Source organism: Bactrocera oleae, chromosome 2 (assembly GCF_042242935.1).
Source record: "Bactrocera oleae isolate idBacOlea1 chromosome 2, idBacOlea1, whole genome shotgun sequence".
In the NCBI taxonomy this organism is placed as follows: Eukaryota; Metazoa; Arthropoda; class Insecta; order Diptera; family Tephritidae; genus Bactrocera; species Bactrocera oleae.
In genome coordinates, this window is record NC_091536.1 from 38009679 (window position 1) to 38031745 (window position 22067).

Below are 22067 nucleotides of genomic sequence, written 5' to 3' on the forward strand. Positions count from 1 at the left end.
ATATCTTGCGCCAACTCAAACTGCTTTGCGTTTGATTTTCTCATCAACTCGAGAAATTCTTGAGTCTCCATCAAGTTGTCTTTCTTTTTCCATATTGCTCCGAGCTTACTCATTGCCGCTGATACAACGTCATCGTTGATTCTTGAATTAGGATCTTGAAGAAGGTGTTGATACGGATCACGAATTTCTTCTACATTAACTTGATTTCGATGATCCTGTGAATCGTTGAGCTCAATTTCTTGCCGACATAATTGTGCGCAAATTTCCATAGTTTTAACAATATCTAAATTAGATTCGAATTCATTTCTTCGCTCCATTATAACGGCTTCATTTTCATCAAAAATACGTAATTTCATGTCTGATAGAATATCATTTTCTTCAATCCTGAAGGGAACATGCAGAGTAACCATTTCCCTCTTATATTCTGATATTTCTTTTCCCATATCATAATTTCGATACCGTAGAAATTTGGGAAATTTTCGTAGTTTAACCTTTCCATTGGCAGTGACGTTATACCGTGAAACAAACTGGGCTAAAGTGATGTCTTCAAGTTCAACGGGTCTCTTTTCGTACTTGTCGAACCAACTTTCTTTCCATATGCGCATATCATCATCATCAAGTTGTTCTAGTTCCTTTAGAGTTTTTCTAATTCGTTCGCGCTGTTGTGGCCAATAAGTCGGTATATAATCAATAGATACCGACGTCTTGGACATGGGCTCCCGTAATTAAAACCAAACAGCTTCTTGACGTGACATTTCAATACTATTGAGTACGTTGACACTAAGTTTCTTAGTTGCAGCTATAATATCAAAATCTGGATTTTCATTCATAATCTCGACGAGTTTTTGTTGCAAATTGCTAATTCCTCTATTTGTCTTATCATATATGACATAATCAACGACGTACTGGGCACATGAATATTCTTCTGTGATGAATTGAAAATCCATGTTGGAGCCAACCACGTTCAGAACAAAAGGATTAAAACAATTATGCCACTTTTCCGAAGGTTTCCGTTTTATGAATACTCGCGGTCGAGTTATTCCAGCTCGTAAAATATTTATGTAATCTTCATCAGATATTATGAGATTAGCTTGATAAAAATCTTCAATGTTGTCGTAGTCATCATCTTGTAAGTTCTTTCGTATATTTTTGTATCGTAATTTCAGTCTTTCCAATTCCGGATTTTCTTTCTTTAGTGGTATAACAATGGTCGTTTTCCGAATAGGCAAGAAAGGCGCCTCGAATCGACATTGCCGAGTATTCGCTCGAGTATTTTTATAACAAGTAAAAGTATGCTTGTGAGTTTGAAGTTTTATGTGTTCAGAAGCTTCTGATGAGCTAACTGAGATAAGAGCATCAATCAAGGCAATGGCTTCTTCATAATTTTTATCCAAAGCATTCTTTGGTGCATTATTTAACCATAATAATAAATTATCGTGCGGACTATGTTGAAATTGAATACGTTTGAAGTAATTTACAACTCTGTATTTTCCAAACGGACTTACTTTCTTGGATTGTAAAATTATCTTGATGATATTCACTAGCTTATTGAAATAAATTGCGCAACATACGGCATCTTCATTAACCAAGGTTGTTTTTTGAAAGTAATTTAATGCTTCAATCTGCTCATCTGTCAGTATTTCTCCTTCATTTTTAAGTTATGAAGAAGATGTAAAAGATGTGGCCACCCTATTTCATTAGCGCTAGTCGTCAAAAACATGGTTGGTTTTCCCAACTAGCGCATCATTGCAAACAGATCCCGCTTACGTGCCAACCAATAAGCTGCAGAATTAGGTATAGATTTCATAAAAGCTAAGTTGCTCTCTAAACAGATATTAATATAATCTTCTGATAAAATTTGCTCTTTAGAGATATTGTTGTTTGTGCCGATGTGTTTGAACCCTATCTTTAAACCATTACAAATCCTCAGACGCAATATCTACATCGCCGTATAAAGAAGTTTATTTGGTATCACGCCCCGTCTATCAGAACAACGCAATTCACTGGTTGCCATCATAAATGGTGTCACTGTAATATCGCCCCGGAATACACGGAATTGCCCTAAGTATCAAATAGTAAACTTTTTGGGATCGTATTTTCACCTGGAGCGATGTGAAAGAATTTATATTCGTTCCACAAAACAGTTTGCTGTTGGGCTGTAAGACTGTCATCGATTGTAATGTGCTCACTTAATTCATCAATATTCATTCTTGTTTGTACGGACTCAGGGTCAACAGGTATCGTGTGATCTGCAGACTCGTTGTAATCAATTATAACGTTATCATTAGTTGTGAACCAGGAATCATCTATTTTTATTTCAAAATATTTGTATAAAGGTGTCTGGACCAAGTATGTTAAATATTGTTTGATGACAGCCCTTTTGACCAGCCCGTGAAGACAACTCGTTCTATGAATAAGCTTTTTTTTGATGTGTACATTAATACAAAACTCTTCTTCTTGACCATTGAGTGGTCTAGGTAAAATTTTTATCATATTGTTAACTGAAACAGGTACATTAATTATTTGCCCAGTTATAGCGAACTGGCCGTTGAAATGGCGCAATCTTCGTATCTGCATAAAAGGGAGCCGTGGTGAAATTAATCGTTCAGCAATGATGTCTAATTCTGGTAAGTGCGCTGGCCTCTCTGGGTATTCAAAGTCGTTAAAAGTTGCCAAAGGCGGGATTTTGCCTTTTTTAACACTGGCATTGCATGTTTTGCACATCTTGACTTCAGCCACGTCAGTAAAGTTCTACAAAAAATGTCATATACTTGTAACAAGGATTAATAAGGTATCAGATAAAAGTATACAATTTTGACGTACCGTAATTTTTTGAAGTAGAGTTTCTACTTCTCGTTGACCAGCTTTCAGATCATTTAAAAACCATAAGCGATCACAAACATTACAAACGTGACCGAAAGGATTTTTCACGAACATCTTTCAGAATACTGTATGCGCTGATTGATGTCCGCTAGTGGAATCTCCTCTAAATTGAAATCATTTTCATCATTCAACAGTTCATCTTCAATGACTGACTCTGCATACTCGCCACCATCATCACGAAGGTCTTGCTGCTATACAGGCTCATAGAAATCTCCATTTTCAATTTGTTGATTCAACTCCTGTTGCATATCATTATTGACAACATGTAAAGACGATGTGGATTGGCTTGAAAGTTGGCGAATTTCATTCAAGTTATTGAAGTTTGGCAGACGTTGATGTAGTTTATTTAATTGATGATTTTTATTTATAACTTTGATACTTTATTGAGTCTCAATAACTGCTTCTAGCTGTATGATTATAGGTCCTGTATTAGGACTCGATAGCGCCAACTGTTCAGTAATTACGGATTCGATGTAACTGGAAGGTGTTGCTTTATGTATTAGAATCATTTTAGCAGAATCAAAGTTATTAAGACCGTCACGGCTTTCACATACTCGTCGTAATGTACATTGCTGCATAGACTCAGATTAATAACGTTTAGCTGTTTCTGCATCTCTCATTAATTTCCTATTTAATTTGAATTTTCGTTGTCTCTCTGCCTAACTTTTTGGAGGTGGCTTCGATCGTTTTCTAGTTAAAAATAAAATAAACAGAAAAATTAAACAATGTGTAAATAAATAACTTTAACAAGTAAGGAAGAGCTAAGTTCGGATGTAACCGAACATTTTATACTCTCGCAAAGTCAAATGGTATACTCGTTTGAGATTTCTTTGTGGATTGACTGATATTTTCGGTAGAAGGTCAACTATAGGTACTGGGGTCCACATATTCAGTACCTAGGGGCTTTAACAGTTTTGGTTCGATTTAGAAAATTTTTGGTCACAAGGTGGCATACTTTAAACGTATTATTCACGCAAAGTTTTACGCCGATATAATCATTGTTGCTTGATTTGCATAGTGGAAAGTGAAAGAATCAAGTGGTATTTAAAATGGTGTCATATGGAAAATAGGCGTGGTTGTAATCCGATTTCGCCCATTTTCGCACTATGACATAAAAACATGAAAAGAACGTTACGCACCAAATTTGGTTAAAATCGGTTAAGCAGATCTCAAGATATGGGTTTTCACCTAAAAGTGGGCTGTGCCACGCCCACTGTCTAATTTTGAACGCGGTTCCTATAAAGTCATCTCATACCATCTCAGAGATAAAATTTAATGTCTCTGGCGTGTTTAGTGCTTGATTTATCGCGCTTTTAGTAGTTTTTAACAGTACCGTTATATGGGGAGTGGGCGGAGTTGCCACCCGATTTCAACTATTTTCACACCGTCAATAGAAGTGCTAAAAACATTTGCTTCTAGTGAATTTTGTTATTATAGCATTAGCGGTTTAGGAGATATGCACATTAAACCTATTAGAGGCGGGACCACGCCCACTTTTTAAAAAAAAGTTCTAATTGCAGATGCCCCTCAGGATGAAGAGACGAGTTGAAATCCGGGTGACTGTCTGTCCGTCCGTCCGTGCAAGCTCTAACTTGAGTAAAAATTTAGATATTTTATGAAACTTGGTAGACATGTTTCTTGGTACCGTGAGACGGTTGGTATTGCAGATGGGCGTAATCGGACCACTGCCACGCCCACAAAACGCCATTAATCAAAAACAAATAACTTGCCATAACTAAGCTCCGCAATAAAATACAAGACTGTTATTTGGTACACAGGATCACATTAAGGAGGGGCATCTGCAGTTAAAACTTTTTTTTAAAAAGTGGGCGTGGTCCCGCCTCTAATAGGTTTAATATGCATATCTCCTAAACCGCTAACGCCATAATAACAAACATCACTGGAAGTAAATGCTCTTAGAACCTCTACCTACAGTGTGAAAATAGTTGAAATCGGGTGGCAACTCCGCCCACTCCCCATATAACGGTACTGTTAAAAACTACTAAAAGCGCGATAAATCAAGCACTAAACACGCCAGAGACATTAAATTTTATCTCTGAGATGGTATAAATTGGCTTTATAGGAACCGCGTTCAAAATTAGTCAGTGGGCGTGGCACAGCCCACTTTTAGGTAAAAACCCATATCTTGAGATCTGCTTAACCGATTTCAACCAAATTCGGTGCATAACGTTCTTCTCATGTTTCTATGTCATAGTGCGAAAATGGGCGAAATCGGACTACAACCACGCTTACTTCCCATGTAACACCATTTTCAATTCCATCTGATTCTTTCACTTTCCACTATGCAAATCAGATAACAATGATTATATCGGGGTAAAACTTTGCGTGAATAATGCAATTAAAGTATGCCACCTTGCGGCCAAAAATTGTCTAAATCGAACCAAAACTGTTCAAGCCTCTAAGTACTAAATATGTGGGCCCCAGTGCCTATAGTTGACCTTCTACCGAAAATATCAGTCAATCCACAAAGAAATCTCAAACGAGTATACCATTTGACTTTGCGAGAGTATAAAATGTTCGGTTACATCCGAACTTAGCCCTTCCTTACTTGTTATTTTTTATTTTTCAACACATCATTTTTGACAAAAAGTAAAAACCAAAAATTCATTACGTAACTAAATCTTTCACATCTAATAATTAATTTTACATTTAAATTGTTTCAGTATGCAAAATAATAGTAACATTTTGAAAAGATATTTTATATAAATTATTATATAATATGAATTATAACTTACTCAGCACCCACGTGTGCTTTAGATGTTTTGGCACTATTATTCATAACACTTCTCTCCATAGTTTATAGAGTTTTCACTTAACTGTATGAAAATATAATAATAAATTAATATCAATAAAATAATAACACTTTAAAATAGAAGAACAACAAAATTAATGCTGGCTATTCGTATCACTGCAGCCAATCTATTATGGCGGCGCTCGTACCAATCAGCTGACCGTGTAGTGTATAGACTATGATAGTAGTATAGTTGGCGTTGTAGTCATAACAACAATAACTCCGTATTTAAATTAAGTTTTTAATAGTTAAACTTCAATTTTTGCCGTAAATCTAAAATAATTTAGTTAATAATATTATTGGTGAACCGTACGAACATTATATATCAACAGTCAGCATTTAATATGAAAACAGTGAAAATTTTATTTCTTACTTACTAAGTGCGCGTAGTGACATCTAGTAAAATTTGCCGGGAACATGAAACTATATTAGGCCATTCGCGAACCTTAGTCGATTGATTCGTCTCGCTAGTTATTTTTTCTACCGGAAGATGGAGTATACAACAATCAATCATGTGAAAGATGTCAGAAGAAAATAGAGACTCGCCAATATTTAAAATACTTAAGTTGTGTAAAACATTACGACCTACAGTGCACTAATGTCAGCGAAAAACGATTATTCCAAAAAATATTCATTTAATGTCTACGATATGAAAATAAGTTTCACTTTTACCGTGGTTTCATAAAACCACACAACTTTTTATTAATTGTAGACACTGAACAGTATATATTATATACCTATATAATATAGATATAGGAATAGGAGATGACAAACGATTCTTAATGAGTAAACGCCAAAAATAAAATGGTGTTTGGCATAGAAAATGTGAAGTTTTCAGACTGTGCGCAGTGCAAATGTGTATGAAAAGTAAAATCCACATTCAACCGTTTCCAATGGCGTCGGAAAATCGAGCCAAACAATTTTTGGAGCTGGTGCATACCGACGTACGCATGTGGTCCATTTGAGAAGCGTTCTCTTAGTGGCTCATAATATTTTTTAACTTTCATCGATGACATGCCTCCGCGTATTTTCACCTTTTTTCTTAAGTCAAAGGATGAGATGTTTGAAAATTTCGTAACTTTCAAGAAAATGGCCGAGTAGGCTGAGTATATGGCCCTATCGTCAGCGGCCAAACAAGCGTTGCACTTGAGACGCCTATATTATATGGTGACAATCAGCGCACAGAATCTGGCACAAATCTAGTTTACCATAACAGGTCAAAACACATAGACATAAGGTATCACTATATCAATTCGTCCGAGATGTTGTCCAGTAAGGTGACATAGAGTTAAAATACATTTCAACCGAAAATATGATAGTTAACAAAAAATCTTTCGAAAACAAAACACTTACGTTTTGTCAAGTTCATGAATTTAAATTTATTTTTATGTAAACAGAATCAATTTGAGAAAGACTGTTAAAAATAGGTCCGTTTCCTATGCGACTCTGGAACAACAAGAAGGCACAAATTGCACATATGTTCAAACACACAAACATGCATACTAACATATTTGTACAAAGGGAATGGTGTTTTATTGATGTGGCAGTTGTCCGATTCCCCCGCTCGACGAACTCCCAACATAATGTAGTTTTCACAGTTGAATGCAAGTTAGCTGCAATATACCTTGACGCTCTGTAGCTGCGCTGCAATAACTCTAAACGAGCAGATTAATCATACCAGGTGAAGATTATTCAGAAGGTCCAAAAAGGCTACGCATTCTACCGGAAAATTCCCAAGGCGTATTTTCCCATTGAGAAGAATTGATCTAACGATTCATGATAGTCCTCTTTATTTTCGCAAAAGAGATTAATTGACTTCTTTATGTAAAAGTTCCAAATGAAAAGCGCAACTTCGGCTACTCTTAATTTTAAATCAAGCTCGATATAGATATACTTAAAGAATTTTCTGAGTATTATTCAGTCGTGAAAATTTCTCGATTTCACCTTTTGAGCAACAATTCAGGTGGAACAGGTTCTATCGATTCATTCCATGGCCAGTGTGCAGTTTGTCGTATGTGGTCTTTTCGACTTCTATACACGAAAGCGTCTACTCCACCCGCGCTATAGGTTAGGCTCTGTACCCTCTCGTATCCGTTGAGGAGACCGAAGTTCATCTTCTTAGAGCCATAATTAATGACCGTAATCCGCTGGTGTATCAGCATGTGCCGATATGGATCCTTGCATTTTTCCAGACCGTAATTTCATTTAAACCGGTTATAAAATATAAAGTTGCACCGAAAATTAGGCACTGCCATGGCTATTGTAAATTTTTCGCCCAAATCCACATTACAGCTTGCTATGAGAAACTTATATTTAAACTTAAGGGTTTTGGTTTTTAAAGTGTTATTACATGGGAAAATATTGCACTTTTAGGAGTTTCGAACTGTTCGTTCAAAACCAGTACATGGGAAGTGGGCGTGATTATTATTTGATTTCTCTCATGTATTAAAGCGAAAATATGTAATGCTCTTAATTAGTTCGGTAAATACACAGGAGTACTTTGCGAAATATCCACATTAAATCTATCAGTAGACTCTCGCCACTTAAGCTATATAGCTTTGATATTTCTCTTAATGACTTAAAATTATTGTACAATGTGCAACAGAAGATGATTTTTTAATGCACTGTTAACTGTCATTCAGAAAATTTATTTTTATGACGTTACTGCCGTTATAAATTCGATGTACATATAAGTTAGCCTATAATCATTAAATATTGCTATTTTCGGTATGTTTATACTTGTAGTATATTATTGTTTTATACCAAATAGGTAAAATATAAAATTTTGTTTACATTTAATTAAAGATAAATGATATATCGGAAATAGAAGATCGTTTCACAAACCGAAAGTGTTCAAAGGGATCGATTGCATTTAAAGAAAGGGAAGAAAATGTGATTTACGAAACAAATATTACACAAGATAGCTTGGCGGCATCGAAATTGAGTATTAATAACACAACTCCCACTCAGACCGTTGAAAATTTATCACACTACTTATACACTATTATATATATGCCACATTCTTTGCGAATGATTTGCTTAACAAACTTGTTCTGCTGGATGGCTCATGTCTGCTACTCTCTATATTTTACGGACTTTGTTGGTGAAGCTGTATATATGGGCGACCCAAAGGGTCTTGAAGGCAGCAACTCACAAATAAAATACGAAGAAGGAGTACGCTTTGGTTGCTGGGGAATGGCTATGTATTCATTATCATGCGCTTGCTATTCGTTGGTGATAGAAAAGTTAATTAAAAAATTAAGGTAAGGCGTTAAATTCTATTTTCTATAATGATTTTTATAATCTAATATATAAAATCCTCGTGCTACGGTGGTTATTTCCAAACTCCTCTGAAAAGGCTGGACTGAATTTGATGAAATTTGATGTACTTATTGTGTAGATCTGAGAATCGACCAACATTTATTTTTCGTACATCTAAATGTTAAAGGTGGACCACCCCATAATATTTTCTTTTTTGTTGAACAAAGTTTTTTGTTATAATTCTTTCATGAGTCAGCCTTGAAACATATAGTCAACTCTAAATTATGATCAACACCTGATTTTTAATCGCAATTTTTTTATTATCTGTTCCGTTCACAAGATTCACAAGATGGCAATTGAATATAATATAATAATTGTAGAATACTATAATTTTCATGTATAGTTTTGATAAGTTAGTTAGTTATAAGTTAAGCACGTCACACATTTAAAAGGGTATCATATGATAAATTAAAATAATTCGATACAAAGTAAGCGATATGACACCAATCAAATCAAAAAAGTTGCGACACGTGCAGTACGAAACTGTGGCAAGGTCAGCGAACTCCATCCCCGTTGCAGCGGCAAACTTAGGTTTGGAGTTAAGTATATTTAATTGCAACTTTTAGTTCAAATTCTGAGTACAGTAAAGGAACATAGTTCCTAAAAAAATGTTTTTTTTTTAATAAAAAACTTAACAAAAGTTGTTTAACTGATGTACCATATACTATATATATATTGTTTCTTTTCTACCAATAAAAAAAAACATAAAAAAAACAAAATTTCTTGAAAAATATTGATTTAAAAGATATCTATAGTACTGGCTCTACTTCATTGTACATCAGTCATATATCAGTCGTCTCTACCAGGTGCCTCCCATTGTCACTTTCCATTCAGCAAACATCACAGAGTAGGGTTGAAAACGAAGACGGTTTTTTTTTCTCCCTTTCTACGCCTACGCGTATTTTTCATGAAATGAATTCATTTGCCATGAATCCACCCAAAACTACAATCACCGAATTTTTTTGAATTGCGTAATCGTGCGGATGCTTCTAGTGCCTTTTAAAAAAGCACTTCTCTTTTCAGAAGTACTACGCTACATGGGGTCAATGGTATCTTGCAGGGATCAAAGCCGGATAAATACCTTCAGGCGTTGTGAAAACTTAATATTAAATGTTAGAAAAGAATTCTACGTTCATTATTCAACGAAATCGTGAATGGACTACAATCAAATTTGTATCTTATTAACTAACATTCATTAAGGTACCTCACATATAATACATTCGACTAGATATTTGAAAATTTTGATATTAGTTATATGGGGCTAGGGCAAGTTTTCTGCAAGTTTTATCAATTTTAAGCACAAAGATACATTATACAATACATTATTATTGATCCGATTCAATCCATTATACATCCGATATACAGGCAAGTTAACGGCAGCCTCCATACAGCAGCTTTACGATAACAAAATGTCATTTAAGCTTTGTAATAATGCAGCCGCATTGATTATTAATATTTTAATTACTTAAGGATTCAATATGCTTTTTCCTTTCTGAATGGAATAATCCATTCTTATCAAAATATTGCTGGTGGCCCTCACATGAAGATAATTGTAAACTACACAGAACGCTTAACGTTCTGCGTTATAATTTATTGAATTATTTATTCTAAGAATCAATCATTATTGTGAAATAGCTCTTAGTAAATAAGAAAAAATGTATAAATAAGAATAAGTTGAAAACAGAGTTTTTCCATTCGGACAACCGAAACATTAGTTTTCTCATTTCTTCCGGAAAACCAATATTTTTTAATCCTTCTCTATATAGGGAAGTTAATTGGCGCCCAACGTGTGGGGCACGTGTCCGCGTATCCTTGCCCAATAAAGGGAGAAAATTTCAAGTATCCCTAGCCGAAAGGATAACAGATTAGACAGGTGGACAGTGGCGCGTGTCGAAAACACAAAATTTAACAAACAAGTATCCTCTCGGGAGGAGATATATATTATATATTTATGATAGGGGAAAAAAACCCCTAGCGTCGGTAAAGCAATAAGGCATTGCACTGTAAGCCGAAGCGTTGCCAGCGAAGGAGAACGAGGGACAAAAATACTAAGGTGGCTAATTCAAAAGTTTATTAAAACCGCGATTTACCACAACAAGGGGTTTATAACATAAACTGAATTCTGCTATTCTGAACTCCAGACCCTCCAGAATAATAGAGTTTCCTTTCCTAGAAAGGGTCAAACAAAATTTAAAAAATGGAACAGGAAGATTCCACAAATATATTAAAAATAAGGAGCAGGGAGTAAATAAATATATAAAATCAAATAAAAAAACAGTATGTCCAAAACTTTGAGAAAAATTACAGACGCCTCAGACAACAATAGGTGAGATAAAATTATTAAAAATCTTAAAATGTTATAGTAGAAACCAAACAAGATAAGGGTCTTATAGAAAAAAAATAACAAGCCGCTATTGAAGGTTATCAAAAAATTAACAAAATTTAAAACATACGAAAACTAAAATATTAAAAAATGACTCTAAATATTGAGATAGACTAATTACTGCAACAAATGCTTCTCTTAGATTGGAGGTAGAGGAGTTGCGAAAGCAGCTACAGGACTTACTACAATCGACTACAGTCGTTGATTATAAAATAGAGGTGATCGATCCACATATCAATTGTGATGAGTCGCTTCAGGTGGTCAAGTCACTACCAGAATTTTGTGGAAAACGAAATAAATGTTTTATTTGGAGAGAATCAACCAGTAATGCAATGAGTTTGTATGTTAGAAGCAGTCGTACATATTTTGCTATATTAACTATAATGAGAAATAAGGTTAAAAATGATGTTAACGACATATTATCTAATCACCGAATGGTTTTTAATTTCGATGCCATTTTGGAACGACTCGATACGGATCGGATAGTGTCATAACTAAAGAATTAAACGCAAAAAATACACGGGATGCTTTGCGTATATTCATAACAAAAAAAACCGAATCATTAGTGACAGCGTTTCTAATAATTTCAATAACGGGAATGTTAATAATAATTTACGGTTCCACCAACCCAATTTAAAAGAGGCTACAATCAAAGGCCATTTTAACAAAATATTTAGCCAAGAACTACCCCAATGGATGTCGATTCAAGTATTCGAGTCCAAAACCGACCACATTATGACATAAATAAAAAATACACGAGTGAATACTTTATATAAACGACCATATGCCAGCGCACAACTAAGTACTCAATATAAATAATATTAAAAAGGATAATTTTTTGGAACAAAACTAACTCTGCCATATATTTTCCTCCATGACAGAGTTAATGGCCAAATTTGTAAAATAATTGCAGACACGGGAGCATCAAGTTATTATATAAAATCACAAATTTATAAGAATAAAAATGAATATAAAAAAATATAATATATAAAACATGTAACGAAGTTCTAAGTTCGGGTGTAACCGAACATTTTATACTTCCGCAACTTGCAAGGATCAAAGCCTGGGGAATTACTTCAGCTGTTGGCAAAATTTTATATTAAGGAAAGTATTGATCCGATTCAACCCATTTTTCACACAAAGACAAAATATTATCGAGACTCTCATTCATTTATTTTATTATATGAATTTCAATTATATATATCACACATTGACCGATATTTTCGGTACAAAGTCAACAATAGGCACTGGGGTCCACATATTCAGTACCTAGGGGCTTGAACAGTTTTGGTTCGATTTAGATATTTTGGTCAGAAGGTGGCACACTTTAAACGCATTATGCACGGAAACTTTTACGCCCATACAATCATTGTTGCTTGACTTGCATAATGGAAAGTGAAAGAATCAGATGGAATTTAAAATGATGTTATATAGAAAACAGGCGCGGTTGCAATCCGAATTCCGCCCATTTTCGCACTATAACATAGAAATATGAGAGGAATGTTATGTACCGAATTTGGTTGAAATCGGTTAAGCCGATCCCAAGATATGGGTCCACGCCCACTGAGATAATATTTAATACCTCTGGCGTATTTAGTGTTTGATTTATCGCGCTTTTAGTAGTTTTTAACAGTACGGTTATATTGGGAGTGGGCGGGGTTGTCACCTGAATTCACCAATTTTCACACTGTCGATAGAGGAGCTAAAAATATTTGTTCTCAGTAAATTTTGTTATTATAGCTTTAGCAGTTTAGGAGGTATGCACATTAAACCTATTAGGGACGGGAACAACGCCCACTTTTAAAAAGTTGTAAACTGCAGACGTCCCTCCTTAGTGTGATCCAGTAACAGTCTGGTATCTTATTGTGAATCTTAGTTATGGCAATTTATTTGATTTTAATTAATGGCGTTTTGGGGCGTGGCAGTGGTCCAGCTACGCCCATCTACAATTTCAACCGTCTTACTGTACCAAGAAACATGCGTATCAAGTTTTTTAAAGATATCTCCATTTTTACTCAAGTTACAGCTTGCACAGACGGACGGTCAGACGTAGAGACAGTCACCCGGATTTCAACTCGTTCATCCTGATCACTTATGTGTATATACTTGTAACCCTACTTCTAACTCAATTAGTTTTAGGTGATACAAACAACCGATAGTTGAACAAAACTTTTATAGTCGGTAGCAACATGTTGCGAGAATATGTTGTGTACTAATTGTAATGTTGTGAACTAATTCAACATTCAATATTCGCCGAAATCGTGAATTAATTATGACCAAATTTGGTATCTTATTAAGTTATATTATAGATTATAGACTCAATCAGTTATGACAATATTTTACTTGTCGTCAGCGAAATTAGATTACAATCATCCTCAAATGAGTTTTAATATTATATATTGAGTTGACGTGCAACACGTCAATCAGAAGATCGCAATTGACCAACTCCAATCATGTTCGGCGGTTTGTTAGAATACTTGTAATATAATTTCACATATTTTCAGCAATAAACGAAAGTATATCCAATATTATACATTCAGTAAATTATACAGTATAAGGTCAAATGGAAGTTTGAAAATACTTTATTAGGTATCTGGAAGATTTACAGGATTTTATTTATTTTTCACATTAATACATATTATCAATAGAAACAGATGCCCTCTAAGTTTTCTTAAGATGGATGGTACCGTCAACAATACATGTATGTATAAGTCAACCGGATATTTGAAAATGCTGATATTAGTTGTATGGGGCTGGTACAAGTTTTCACCTGATTTTTTCCATTTTAGACACAGGGATGCACCGTTAGGAGAAAAGCACGCTCTCTCAAATTAATTAAGATACTTCACATATGACCATTATATGGGACCGATACATGGGGTAAAAAGTCAGCCGTAAGTTCGAAAATATTTCTATTAGATATGTGAGGACTGAGGGAAATACTCACTCGATTCAACCAATATTTGACATACAGAAGTATTATATTTTTAAGAACAAAGGATTCTGTCCTAATTTAAATAATATATCTCATCCATTGACCGATATTATCGGTAGAAAGGCAGCCATTAGCTCTAGGGTCCACATTTCCGGTATAGGGGATTGCGTAGTTATGGTCCAATTATAACAATTAAATCAGAGATGGCATACCATGATAGCGGCTCCTAAAAAGCCCTCTGATACCATCTAAAATTTTATGTCACTGGCCTATTTTGTTATAGATTATCGAACTTTTAACAAAACCATTTTATGGGAATTGGGCGTGGTTATCATACAATTTCCCCTATGTTTACGCTGGTGCAAGAAATGTCGAAATAATTAGCCTGTGCAAATTTGTTTCATATAGCTTGAATGGTTTGGGAGATTTATACTTGTATGGTACATTAAACCTATTCATTTTTCAAACCACAGCTGCCCTTGTTATTACGATTCGTTGTACCAAATAACAGTTTTATATCTTAATTTGCGGTTTACTTATGGCAATTTATAGATTTTCGGTGAATGGCGTTTTGTGGGCGTGGCAGTTGTCCGATTTCGCTCATCTACGAACTCGTCCTCACTTTTTTGCTTAGGAACCTCAATTTTTGCTCAAGTTATCATAGACGAACAGATGGTATAGAACTCAATATCTATCTCGATTAGTTTTAGGTGATATAAACAAACGGATAGGACATTGAAAGATATAAAGACGACTGCAAACTATTTTGCGGCACGCTGTAACTACTTTCAGGTGATTTCAGACAGATACTTCCCGGTCTTCCGCTGATGAAGTCAACGCTTGCTTAAAATCATCGCTTGCAAAAACGAGAACTGACAGTGAACATGTGCGTTTATTGTATGCTTCAGGATTCATCTGCGGAACTTTCTCAAAACGACTGTTAAGTATTGGCAATGGAAAAGTTGCTGTGCATGAAAATACAATCTTGACTCAAAAAATACTCTCATTGACAATATATTTCCCGATGTACACAATAAATATAAAAATCTTGAGTTCCTGGCGGAAAGAATGTTAAATTCAAAGATACAACTATAGGTAGGATCTCCAGTTACTTTGCTTCGTAATTTGAACCCACCACGGCTTTGCCATGGCACAAGATTAGTTATTAACAAATCAATGGAAAACAATATCGAGGCTACCATTTTAAATGGAAAGTTCCGTAGCGAAAATGTATTGCCGAAACCCTTACAGATGTGCCAATTTAACTCAAACACACTCAATTTCCGATTAGATTGGCATTCGCAATGACGATCAATAGCTCCCAAGAACAAACGTTGTCTGTTTGCGGCTTAGATTTGAGTACCCCATGTTTTTTCCACTCACAACTTTATTTGACATGTTCTCGCGTGGGCAACCCATCGAGTTTGTTTGTATTCGACATTGTTTTGAAAGACGGACTGATCAAAATTATTGTACACTTCATTGCATTGAAAGATTAATCTTTGTTTATTTTTAAATAGTAGTAGGAATATGAAATATGAATTATTTTCGATGTTAAGATAGCTATCAATAATTGTAATTTAATATACATATATTTGTTAGTTTAATAAAGGATAATTTATTAGCTTAAATAGGGTATACTTAAAATTTCTATAACTCTTCGTTCCTCTTTCAATTATAATTATATCCCCCCACACTTATAGTGTTTGTTTTTAAAAATATTTCCTTAAAATAACGCATATGGCAAACAACGTTTGCATATATTAGTGTAATCAGCCCAGAGCTTTCTCTGCCCCCAGTATACTCTATGAATACGATTCAAATAAAATAACTCAGTTGTGATGATTTGTGACTGCCTGCACGACTTTAATACTTATTATTTTTAACATTTACCGCAAGAAGCGGCCAATTATGTGCCTGTTTGTCAAATAGGCATATGTACAATTATACTAATAATAACTGCATATCAATACCGAATTCAGTTTACATATGAGCGAATGAGTATATTCGCATCTACTGAGAATAAAATATACTGAGCGTATATATATAGATATGGAGTATGTACCTATGTATGTAAATTAATTATGTTTTCGGGAATGAATCATTAGCTAAAAAGAGAAATTACACCCTATATACTCAGAATTTCTCAGAATGACGCTGACAGTTACTTCTTCCTTCAACTTATTATCATTGTATTCTATTGTAATGATGCGGACAAAACCATCGCTGCCAAGGTGGGTGTCGGTGAGACGACCCATACAGGCAGGTGGCAAGTTCTCATTTTGAATAAGTACGACATCTCCTACTTGAAGGTTTGGTTCGAGCCCCATCCATGGTACAAGCTTGAAGTGAATTAAGATATTCGCTATGTGAAGTAAGATAAGATATTGCCAACGCTTTTAAAAATGCTCAAATATCCCCAGCAAACGCTACCGGTAATGGAGGCAGTTGTGTAGGATATCTAGCAGCGGTGGCTCAGGACGACAATTTATTGGTAGGCCAATTATGAAATCGCTTGGCGTTAAATCTAATATTTCTTCTGGGTTCTCATGTAAAGCTACAATTGGCCGGGAATTAAAGCAAGCTTTAATTTTTGTCAATAGCGTGAATTGTTTATTATATCGCAATAACTATTGCCCCATAAAACGAAGTAGATGTTGCTTTGCCGAACAGACCTCTGCTTCCCAGATACCACGATGATGTGGTGCAGCTGGAGCAATGAAATTCCATTGATTACTAACAAATGCAACGTGCTATTGCCCTTATGATGATAGCGATGCCTTCACATCTTCACGCATTTGTTATCAGCGCCGATCTATTTTGACTGCTCGTGAGGCCATTCATACAAATATAGTTGCATACAAGTATGATTTGGTTGTTGTAGCTGATACGAAAGAAGAATGGTCCACAATAATCTAGGCCGCTGTAAATTTCCATGCCACTAATTGCAAATTTACTTGCGAGCGTGCGTGAATTATATAAAACATTGTCGCAAGTACCGTAACATTTGCTGGGTGCTGCCATGAAGACATCGTCTATGGAAATCAGCGATCAATTAGTTAGTAAATGTGCCTTTGGTATAATCTTTGGATGTTGTTTTTCGTTGGATATTTCTGCATTTCGGAGACACTCGTCGACTCGGAAAATACCCACATATAGGTTTAGGGCTAACAGATGATTTCGATTGAATGTCTAAATGTAACGCCTTTTGCATATGACGTAAAGTAGCTACCAGAAGGTGGGTAGCACAAAGCTCTATGTGTGGTATTGTCATTTCTTTTACAGGAGTCATATTGGAATCACCTCCTTGTGTGGCACTATTCACGTAGATAACCACACTAAACGCTTTCCAGCTGGCCAAAACTAGAGCCACTGGTCTTGCAATAATACGGATAGGGGAGTACCCTAATTCATATTTCTACCAATTGGCAATAAATTGAAATCTTCTAGTGGCGCCCTCGTGCGCTTTAACTGTCCGAGAGGCGAAACGCATAGACACTGATTGTGTGGTAACGGCATGTGGGGCAGCACTAATGTTGTTGGCACATCACTCAAAAAATAAAAGTAAACCTTCTAATTTCGGTATACTAAAGGTCTCCGCCAAATCATGGAATTGGTGCCGGATCCAGCCGCATGTCTCACAGTTGATTTATGGTCGATGACACAACCTAACGGCAGTCTGAGTATTTAAACGTCGTTGCAGCGTGCGCACTATGTGGTGTATAATGATTCTGTCGCTGCAAACAACTCGTCGTGGGACTTTATCTTCCATCGCCTTGCCGACCAGATCAAAATTGGTTTGTAAGACCAAATGATGAAAAGCTATATTGTACAATATTGTCTTATCTCTGGTGGGGGATTAAAATTGATAGATACCGTCATCTAGTTAGGAATATTTCATTCTGGTTTTATTTCAGTATTTTCATCGCTTATATACTATTTTTGGAATATATCTTACCTACCTAAATGTGCGTGTGTATGTATTGCATAGATAATTCTAGGTATGATTGTTTATTTGTAAGTTCTTAAACAAAGTATATATATTTTGTATTTTTAAGCGTAGAATCATGTGTACTGCATGCATATGTTTTTTTTTTTTGTATTTCTTTATTTATATCTTTTGAATTGTCTCGGCATTGTCGAGATAAACATGTTCAAGGATATTTGAACATATTGGCGAGGACAAAGTAATTATTTTAAATGAGTGGACTGTATGATGGTTAGGATTAACACTTAAACTAATAAATATTATCTATGCTGCGGCGCACCACTAAATAATGCCTCTTGACCCCAACGCACATGTTCATATTTGAACAACGATCAAAGTGTTGATTTACTATACTGAGTAAGCAATCTGCGTTATGTATCTTTATTCCAAGGCGAACAATTGAAGCGTACGACGAAGACAGGTGGTCGCAGTTCCCGTCTTCACGACTTTATTTTTACACCCGGAACAGGGTATATCAAGTTTGCCACGAATTTTGTAACACCCAAAAGTATACGTCGGAGACCCTACAAAGTATATAAATCTACCAGCGAGACGAGATGATTCGTTTTACATATGTCTGCCTGTACATATACAAACTAGTTCCTAAGTTTTTGCGATATCCACCAAAAATTTTGCACACGTCCTTTTCTCATCAAGAAGCTGTACATTTAGCATTACTCATTACCGTATAGCTGTCATATAAACGCAACGATCAGAATAAAGTGCTTTTCATTTGACGAGGTATCTCTCTAACATTTGCCATGGGTTAATATCTAAAACATTTATGCAATTATCAAATAAATTGTTCAGATGGTACTACTGTAGCCTATAGCTGTCATATAAACTGACCAATCAAAATCAAGATAAAGTTATTTTTATACTCCTTTATGCTAAAAAAATGCACCTGTAAAAGGTATTATAGCTTCGGTGCAGCCGAAGGTAAAATTTTTTCTTGTTAACACTGACTAAAATACGCAATAAGCTGCAATTATGAGCCTGTTTGTCACATTTATGTACAATAAATGCAAAAATAATAACTGCACATCAATAGGCAATTCGGTATATGTATAAGCCAATAGATGCGTTTATACTTAGCATATGTATATATGTAGTATGTATGTATACAAGCTAATTATATAATATTTTCGGGAATAGAGCATAAGCTAGCAAAGTGCATATGTACAGTTTCGCTGATATTTCTACGTAGTACATACATATGCAAATAGCTGAATGCGAATAACAAAAGTGAGACGCTACAATCAGGCGATATTTTGTCCCATAGGCGTCGCGTATGTACACTTAAAAGAGCGATAATACCCTATACAATACTTCCATCTCAAACACCGACTATTTACTTGACTTCAAACCGTTTAAGTTGGTCAAATGTGTGATATTCTAATGGAATCGAGTGGGCAATATTTCTTCAAAATTATGTTATTTAGCACTGAATATGAAAGCAATTGGTCTAGGCCTTGGTCCAAACCAACATATCCCATAATCAATTCCGATCCTCTGGTTGACGCTTTCCACATCAACTCAATATACAGGGTGACGCACGAGTCGTGCTACAAAAACAAACCGTTATAAATTTTTTTTTAATCAATGCATTACATTTCCTTTTATTTTTATTGCATAGCAATATTTGTTTTATTTTACATAATTATTTATTTTTAAAAATTGTGTACCGTGAATGTCCTCCATGCTCAGCCACGCATATACGACACCTAATTAGACAATTATTCATTGTGGTCTGCAGTGTTGAAGTTGGGATTGCCTCTTTTATCGATTTAATGGACTGCTTCAATTCAGTCAGAGTTTTGGGTTTAATAAAAAAAAAGTCTGGTGCAGTCAGGTCAGGTGACTTGTGGGCCCGCGGAAAGTGGAGTTTCTTGATATTAATTTGTTTTCAAATTTTCGATGAAGCTCCGCAATAACCGGTCTGGCTATGTGTGGAGTTGCTCCATCTTGCTGGAACGCTATTGAAAGGGCTACGTCTTCGACAAAGTTCTGGGTAAAAAACCTCATTCAACATCTTTACATAACGGTGCTTATTGACAGTTACTGTTACACCGTTTTCTTCAAAGAAGTATGGCCCGACAATACACCTTGATGAAACTGGACACTATACATTGACTAATTCCGGGTGAAGTTTCGCCTCGTAGATTATTTCTGGATTTGATTCACTCCATATACAGTAATTTTGCTTGCTTACATTTCCGGGAAGATCAAAATTTGATAAATTGCTCTGATGAGAGCCATCAGACATAAACAGGCAATTTATCAAGTTATTGTTTTCTTCGGCCATTTCAATAATTTTTTGGCAAAATTCCAGGCGAATAGGCAAATCTAAAGGGTTAACCGGCTTGTTATTCGAACTTTGTACTGAAAAAGGTTTAAGTCAACATGAATTTTCCGTTGTAATGACCGTCTGCTAACTCCAAGTTGCGCCGATAAGTTGCCAGGCGAAGCTCTTGGACTTTCCTGAAGTTACGATGCAACAGACGCGATTCTTTCTTGAACACAAACATACGGATCTCGATGGTTCAGACTTCTTGCGATACTTCCAGATTTGGCAAACAAGGTTACCAACCTCATAATGGTCCATCTACTCGGGGGAGTGCCGCCAAAATCCCGTCTGAATTCCCTTTGGACGGAAATGAAGGACTGCAAAGCATGGTACCGTTGCACTATCCAAATCCTCTTCTTGATATCCCATGCATTCATTTTAAAAATATTTAAATAATAGACAAATAAAAAAAAAATAAGCAAATTACTCACAATGAAAAAAAGTGATTACTGTTTGTTTTTGTAGCATAATTCGTGTGGCACCCTGTTTTAAACTTAGCATTTTCCCTACTTTTTCAAAAAAAAAGGACAGAAAATTTAAATTTAATGGAGAACGTTTATTATCATTCGAAATTACATTGTGTGGCATTTATTTTTTGAGGATTTTCTCTTTCAAATGTTGCCAGCGGCTACGTCTCAGATGGACCATCCGTTGAGTCCATTTTTCGATAACTCGTTCGAGCATCTCGACTGGCAACTGGCAAATGACACACGTGATGCTTTGCTCTAAGGCCTGAATCGAAGCGGGATTGTCCGCATATCTTTAGACTTTACATATCCCCACAGGAAAGAGTCTAACGGTTTCGTGTTATAGATCTTGATGGCCAATTGACCGGTCCAAAACGAGAAATTATCTGCTTACCGAAGTTTTCTCTCAGTAAATCCATTGATTGATCCGATTTAAGGGAAGTGGCGCCGTCTTGTTGAATCCAAATGTCACCGAGATCGCGTGCCTCAAGTTCAGGCATCAAATAGTCGGTTATCATGGCGCGATAGAGGTCGCCGTTGCCGGTTACGGCATAATTTTTGAAGAAATATGAATTGATGAGTCCATCGGAACACAAACCACACCAAACCGTCTCTTTAGGTTGCTTTTCGTCCCAAATGCGGCAAATTCAAAGATACAACTATAGGTAGGATCTCCAGTTACTTTGCTTCGTAATTTGAACCCACCACGGCTTTGCCATGGCACAAGATTAGTTATTAACAAATCAATGGAAAACAATATCGAGGCTACCATTTTAAATGGAAAGTTCCGTAGCGAAAATGTATTGCCGAAACCCTTACAGATGTGCCAATTTAACTCAAACACACTCAATTTCCGATTAGATTGGCATTCGCAATGACGATCAATAGCTCCCAAGAACAAACGTTGTCTGTTTGCGGCTTAGATTTGAGT

At 35.6% G+C, this 22067-nt stretch overlaps 1 protein-coding gene and 1 long non-coding RNA gene across 5 annotated transcripts in view; both read left to right on the top strand.

Moving 5' to 3' along the window:
* The window catches only part of lovit (loss of visual transmission), a 232637-nt gene that overhangs the window by 166549 nt on the left and 44021 nt on the right, over window positions 1-22067 (top strand). For 3 of the 4 annotated variants that reach the window (XM_070112985.1, XM_036377032.2, XM_036377027.2), the window contains one exon: window positions 8501-8958. The exons of the other annotated variant lie outside the window; for it this stretch is intronic. In XM_070112985.1, the coding sequence (XP_069969086.1) occupies window positions 8501-8958 (458 nt within the window). The remainder of the gene's footprint in view (window positions 1-8500; window positions 8959-22067) is intronic. 4 annotated transcript variants of the gene reach the window in all.
* Window positions 1669-2647, top strand: LOC118683677 (uncharacterized). The gene is made up of 4 exons (XR_004979504.2): window positions 1669-1794; window positions 1870-2237; window positions 2337-2477; window positions 2532-2647. It is a non-coding gene; the product is annotated as an uncharacterized lncRNA (long non-coding RNA).